The sequence below is a fragment of the Oreochromis aureus genome, linkage group 14, assembly GCF_013358895.1.
Source record: "Oreochromis aureus strain Israel breed Guangdong linkage group 14, ZZ_aureus, whole genome shotgun sequence".
NCBI lineage: Eukaryota > Metazoa > Chordata > Actinopteri > Cichliformes > Cichlidae > Oreochromis > Oreochromis aureus.
In genome coordinates this window covers 20,535,570-20,542,773 of record NC_052955.1, presented here as the reverse complement: position 1 = coordinate 20,542,773, position 7,204 = coordinate 20,535,570, and the positions used below count along the sequence as shown (strand labels likewise).

The 7,204-nt window shown below is 41.6% G+C and overlaps 1 protein-coding gene across 1 annotated transcript; it reads left to right on the top strand.

The window, feature by feature from the left end:
• Window positions 1-759: 759 nt before the first annotated feature.
• On the top strand, window positions 760-6,917 carry c1qtnf5 (C1q and TNF related 5). The gene is made up of 3 exons (XM_031749930.2): window positions 760-920; window positions 3,729-3,973; window positions 4,059-6,917. Exons 2-3 carry the CDS (start codon window positions 3,742-3,744, stop codon window positions 4,577-4,579), a joined length of 753 nt encoding a protein of 250 aa, XP_031605790.1. The 5' UTR covers window positions 760-920; window positions 3,729-3,741; the 3' UTR covers window positions 4,580-6,917.
• The last annotated feature ends 287 nt before the right edge of the window (window positions 6,918-7,204 follow it).

The following is a 7,204-nucleotide window of genomic DNA, read 5'->3' as shown; positions in this document are numbered from 1 at the left end:
GCTTCACTCTGTTTTCTCCACATAGATTCAGAGTGCTGTGATCTCAAACTCTACCATGTCCAGTTCTGGCACAGGCTCAGTCCTTTTGCGGTCAGTGCTGCATGAAAACAGTGAAACATGTTGTTTTTACCCCTCTGGAAGCTGCAAAAAGTAACCAGCTCAAATTCAGCCTCCTTTTGCCAAAAGCATATTAAGACCTCTTCCCTTATCAACTTAACGCTACCAGCAAAGGATTACATGGGAAAAGAGGATTACTGTCAGAGTCTTGCTTGAGTGGAGGCCTGATATTAGAAGATGCTATCTGGATGGAGAAAATTACTTCATCTTGGAAGCAGATAATCAGAGGAGAGAGACGAAAATGCCCATCTGACTTCCTTGCATCACATTACACGTCCGTGTTTGCCTTTCTTTGAGGCTCTGTCTTTGTAGGCAGCAGCGTTTTTGTATAATGAAGCTTGAGGACAGCTCAGTTTCAGCTGCAGCAATGCATTCTGGGGACATTTGCCTCTTTTGACCGCAGCCCCTCTGAACTTTCTGTGGTTTTGCCTTGGAGAGTTTCCCCCAACACTGTTATGCAACATCCTAAACACTCCTCCGTTTATCACTCCCCTCACGCTGGTTTTGTCACTTGTTTTTCAGCTACATTTTTCTCTTATTTGTGCTGGACTAACATCACATATTTTCCTCTGCATGTCTCCTCCACCCACGGCTCCTCCTCTCCCACACACCCACACACCCACCCACCCACCGCAGTTTCTAATTGGGCTTCATTACCATTTCCTTTCAGTTTTTCCCAGCAGGACTCTCTGACCAGGAGGAACAGCTTTCACTGGTCACACATATACGAACATCACCATCGTCGTCCTCGTCATCATCAGAAGCAGCAACAGCAGAACTCCAAGACTTCAGTGCATCATCTGGTAAAGTTTTGATCCTTTCCTACAATTAAACAATGAAAGCTGCTTGTCAGTGCTTTCATTTCACAGCAAAAAGCTCTTTTTCTCCACATATTGCGTTGTGTACTGTGCAGCTATAACGATGAGAGAGAATTACGCAGTAAAAATGTTCAAGTACCAAAAGAAGAAGTACACAGCTGCTACACAGTAGAATATAACACAGTTTTTATGTTGCTGTGTTTACAGTACTGGATTATTATCACAGAAAGGAGGTTTTCTTTACGCCTCAGCTTTATTTAAACCATCACAGACTGAATCTGAAGCTGTCTGACACTGTAATACAGTAAAAATAAAACTATGACAATAACAATGGTAACATGCTGAAGGAGCAAAAATAAAGTAACTAGAATTTGTGTCTACTGTCTTTACTTCCCACTTCCCACTACGAGAGAGTCATAATAAAACAGGCAGCGTCGCCTTTAACAGCCTGATACTAAGTTACAGTAAATGTGGATAATATCATCAAACTCCAGCTGGCCTGAAGGCAACGTGCCAGACTTTTTACCGAATGGCTGTGGTGCTGCAATAAAACCATTAAACTGCTCCGAAATATTCATCTGAACCACCCAGGTAGCAAAACTTAAGTTTCCATCAGAGCTCCAGTGCAGTGAAGTGGATTGGATTTTTTTTTTTAAAAGCCGATCGCATTAAAAAAAAGTACAAAAACAAGGCGGTTACAGTGCTGCTTTGGATAGTGTCTGCATGAAAAAAGGAAAGGACGGCAAGTCAGAGGACTGAGCGATCCTCTCCAGTGAACCTTGTGGTTCACATATTAGTGGCCTATAAACAGCAGATTGAGTTTTTCATGCTTTTATTGAAACCGTAAATGTTTCTAATCATCTGAGGGCTACTGAGGAGTGGCTGCAGACATCTGCTCAGACTCTCCAGTATTTGTCCTCATGTCTGCTCTCTATTTCTGCCAAGAATGCTGACATGTAACTCAGTATCCTTCCTCCTCCTCCTTTTTTTTCTTTTACAGTTTCTCTCTCTTGACTTTCTGCTTTTATCCCCCCTCGTCCTTCTTTCTGTCCCCTTCTCTCTCTGTTCTTGCAGCTGTTGTGGAGGTAACTTCCCATTAGGACCCAACAAGACCCGACTTTTCTCATTATTGTCTCACACCGCAAACAGCAGGTTTTCATTACTAAACGTGCTTTCAGACAGCTGTTAGCTTTCCTCCTCCTCCTGCTCTCAGGCAGAGGATCCAACAGTGCAGCTTTTTTTATCTCCTCTTCTTTTTTTTTACTGGATCCTGGATGAGAGAAAACCTGGCAGGAAAAGAAAGATAAAGCCTTTGAAGTGCTGCAAGACAAATATATATATATATTTTTTTTAACAATTTCCACACTTTATGCAGAGTAGGCAGCAGAAATTAGCACTTTGATAACCTGAGTGTCTGGGCAGAGTTGTCTGAGGGCCGAGGCTGCTTGTGTTCAGGGACGGGCAGGAAGCAGAGGGAGAGAAAGAGAGAATTTGAGTGTTAGGTGTGACTGTAAGTAGTTTCTGAGTAGGCCAGCTGGTATTCAGCATGTCAACAAACTTTTATATGAAACATCTGTTTAGAGTATTAGTGTTTTGATTTGTAGAGTTCACTAATCTTTGCTAAACGAGTAGCTGAAGATGTTTTTTTTCCACCTCCTGAGCTGTAAATTGTCTATGATGCCTATCATATTACAGCCTGTGTGCCACATAAACGACCTGTTTAGAAATGACCGTTGCAATCTGTAAACTAGGCTGTTATGTAAATGCAAAGGGTCAAAGAGTTAAAATTACTTCCCTCTGGTCCGGTCTAATCCCCCTGCACCCTGCATGCTCATGTGGCTTTTTTGCACCGTATACATCAACATGCTCAATTAAGTGTTTTAATATTTTGTTATACAGCTAGGACTTTGTTTTATGTTGTACATATGAGAACAAAAAATGTACTTTCTGTTCAAACATGATATTTAGTTTATCTAATAATCAGGTCCAACTAATCCCAAAGGGATTATTTTTATGACTGCAGCGCTGCCTGAAGCGAATTCAGTGAACCCCTCATCATCTTTACTCTAAATCTAAGATGCTGACATGTTGTCCATAAATCAAACTGTGAGGTGGTGAGTGGCAAAATATTATACTTTTTAACAGAAGCCTCTGATTTGCACTATTGTTTAGAATACTCAAGGTGAAAAAGATTTATAAGTTATTGCATTATATTGTTATTGAAGAAGATGGGGCGAAATAAGTTTGGAGCATGTAAATTATGTGTTCTATAGAGATATTCATGGCAACCTGATGTCTTTTACTTTTACTCTGTTTACAATTTGTTTTGTTGTTATTTGAGTTATAGTTTTGTGACTGATATAAAACTGTCAATCAATCAGTTAGGTTGAGTTTTAAACGAGAGCTTCCACTCAGTAGAGGATGAGACTGTTTGAATCTACTTGACAGATTTCTTCATTTCCATTTAACTGTAGCAGTTAAATGGAAATGTCTGTAACTCTCTGTCAGAGCCTGTCTGACGAAAAAATAAATAAATTTTTACTGTAAGAGCATAAATTGTGTGTAAATCACCCATTTGGTGTTTATGTATGCTGCAGTTTCCAGAAATTACATGCGCTCTTCATCCCTCTGTTATTTTCATAATGTTTTGTTTTAATTTAGTGGGAGTTGTGGTTTTCTTTTGTTTAGTCAGGTCAATATTTCCCATTGTCTGTAATGCCGTGTTACTCCTCCACAGATCTGTTTGTGCTTGTTCATCTGTTTTTTTTTTTCTGTTTCTCGTTTCTCTCTCAGCCTTGAGACTGCAATGACCTCACTCAGACTCTTGTCCCTGTTCCACTCCCTCCTCGTCCTACAAGTCCATCTTTCCAACCAGTTAGAGGACAATAAGATCCCCCCCAGTCTGTGTACTGGCCACCCTGGTATCCCAGGCTCTCCTGGGGTTCATGGCAGTCCTGGTCAGCCAGGGAGAGACGGGAGGGATGGGAGGGATGCTGCTCCTGGGGAAAAGGGGGAGAAAGGGGAGAGAGGGGCCCCAGGTACGTACTTATACGGATTTGTGTGTGAGCATGTGATAAATCGGTGCAGGATTCTCATATTTGTGCACCTCCTCCTCCTCTCCAGGTGAGACAGGAGTGCGAGGTCTGACTGGAGACAGGGGTGACCCTGGAGAAAAGGGGGAAAGGGGGCAGCCGGGCGAGTGTGCAGTGGCTCCTAAATCCGCCTTCAGTGTCAAACTCTCTCAGGGCCAAACCTCGCCCCTGAATGTGGGCGACGCAGTCCGCTTTGACACAATCCTGATCAACGAACAGGGCGACTACAACTCAGAGACGGGACGCTTCACCTGCAAAGTCCCTGGAGTCTACTACTTTGCCGTCCACGCCACGGTGTACCGCGCCAGCCTGCAGTTCGACCTGATGAAGAACGGACACGCTGTGGCTTCTTATTTTCAGTTTTATGGCAACTGGCCCAAACCGGCATCTCTGTCAGGCGGCTCCCTGCTTCACCTCATCCCCGGCGATCAGGTGTGGGTGCAGATGGCTCTCTCAGAGTACAATGGATTTTACTCCAGCAGCAAGACAGACAGCAGCTTCACCGGCTTCTTGGTCTACTCGGACTGGAAAAACTCTGCTGTGTTTGCCTGACATGTGCCGCTTTTATTTCCTTACTGAGACATTCTGGACAGACAAGTGAATCATCCGTGACACGATACAGCTGTATTTGTGTAATAAATAAAGAACACACCAGGCAATGTAACGCGAATAGCACATTGTGTACTGAGGCGCACACAATGAACGGCACAGTTTACTCTGTGTCTGTTCTGCACTTTCAGCTTTTAAACTGCTGACAGTTAATTCTTCTAACAGATGTCAGGCCACAAATTCTCAAACAGCCTTCATGCTACTGTTCTATTGCATTTTGTTTTAGTGTCTACAACTCTAACGCGAGACATTAATAAATATTTTTTTACTTTTGAAAACACACTAGACTGAAGTATGTCTCTGGCCATGAATGAAAGTGGATCAGGCATTAGGCTGGAGCTGCACAGTTAACTCCAAACAGGAAAGTCGAGACTCTTTCTGATAACACCCCTGCCTGATTTTAAGAGGGAAAAGAACTCAAATACTTCACTGAAGATAAAGTGCAAATGGAAAACAGTAAAAATACCCCTGATACTGCCATTTTAAAAAAGCAATGAACAAGAATGATCTGAAAAATATACTCCTATAAATGTGTTAAAAGCCCTCGTTCTGCTGTGGATGTAATCTAGTGTAAGATAATAGGGCTGGTAATAATTATAAATGAATGGAAAATCTGTTTTAACTACTTTATATACAGTCTATTCCCTCATTAATAGTTGCAAATAAATGTATGAGGTTGTGAGATGTTTCAAGAAGGTCAAAAATACAAAATAAAAGTTTTTTTGGTTTAATATTCTTAACACAAGTAAACACAAAATGCAGTTTGAAAATGAAGATGTTTATTATAAAGAGGGGAAAAAATTCAGACCATCAAGGCCCTGCGTGAAAAAGTGATTGCCCCCTAAACCTAATGACTGGTTGGGCCACTCTTAGCAGCAACAACTGCAATCAAGCATTTGTGATAGCTGGCAGTGAGTGTTTTTCAGCGCTGTGGATACATTTTGAGCCACTCATCTTTGTAGAATTATGGTAATACAGCCACAATGGAGGGTTTTCGAGCATTAACCGCGTTTTTAAGGTCGTGCCGCAGCATCTCAGTCGGATTCAGGTCATGACTTTGACTAAGCCACAAGTCCAAGTTTTCATTTTGATTTTCAGAAACCATTCAGAGGTGAACTTGCTGGTGTGTTTTGAATCAATGTCCTGCTGCAGAACCCAAGTTTGAGGTCATGAACAGACAGCTGGACACTCTCCATCAGGATGTTTTGGTAGACAGCAGAATTTATGGTTGCATTTACCACAGCAAGTCTTCCAGGTCCTGAGGCAGCAAAACAGCCCTAGAACATCACACTAACACCACCATATTTTACTGTTGGTATGATGTTCCTTTTATGCCAGATGTAATGGGACACACACCTTCCAAAAAGTTAAACTTTTGTCTCGTCAGTCCACAGAGTATTTTCCCCAAAATCTGATGTTTTCTAGCAAAACCGAGACAAGCCTTTTTCTTCCTTTAGCTTTGGTTTTCGTCTTGGAAATCTGCCACTCAGGCCATTTTTGCCCAGTCTCTTTCTTATAGTGGAGTCATGAACACTGACCTTAACTGAGGCAAGTGAACCCTGCAATCCTTTAAATGTTGATCCGGGGTCTTTTGTGACCTCTTGGATGAGTCGTTGCTCTGCTCTCAGTGTAATTTTGGTCAGCCTGCCACTCCTGGGAGGGTTCACCACTGTTCCACCTTTTCACCATTTGTAGATAATGGCTCTGACTGTGGTTTGCTGGAGACCCACAGCTTTAAAAATGACTTTATAACCCTTTCAGACGAGAGATCTCAGTTACTTTGTTTCTCATTTGTTCGCAAATTTCCTTGAATCACAGCATGGCGTCTGGCTTTTGAGAATCTTGAAGTCTACTTCACTTTGTCAGGCAGGTCTTATTTAAGCGATTTCTTGTTTAAGAAAAGGTAATCAGGCCAGGATGTGGCTAGAGAAATTGAACATAGCTTTCCAAAGATGCGATACATACCATGGTTGTCATTTATGTTTTTTACTTGCCCTTAATAACACTTGCCTTCATTTAGAAACTACATTTTGTGTTGACTTGTGTTGTCTTTGTCTAATATTTAAATGCATTTGATGATCTGAAACATTGACAAACATACACAAAAGGGAAATCAGGAAGGGGGCAAACACTTTTTTCACACAATTGTATATTCAATTAAATTTGCATTTAATGTAACATCTTTATCTGAAAAGTAAAAACCAAATGTACTGAAGTCAAAATGTACTGTTTTCTCTAGTGTAAAGTTACATAAAGTGCTTTCACATGGCATTTCTATGAATAATGTCCAAGTCCTCTGCTTTAATTCCCGAAGGCAGAAAACTACTAACGTAAATACCCAAATGAAAAAGGCTGGAAAATATTCATTTTCCACTGGATTCATGCTAGGTACCTCTGCCTAATGAGTTCACCAAACGCTCTAAGTACCCTGACAGATACACTATGAGCTGGTTGATGTTAGTCAGCATCTCTTTCTCCTCCCAACAATAATCATGGGTGTGAATTAATCTCGCGGTTTACTCAGATGAGCCGCTCCCTCTGTTTCTTGACATCTGGGGCTGAACTGTT

Coding starts and splice junctions, on each gene's coding strand:
- c1qtnf5 (XM_031749930.2), top strand. CDS start 3,742: ATGACCTCACTCAGACTCTTGTCCCTGTTCCACTCCCTCCTCGTCCTA. Junction 3,974..4,058: donor AGGGGAGAGAGGGGCCCCAG/GTACGTACTTAT, acceptor CCTCCTCTCCAG/GTGAGACAGGAGTGCGAGGT.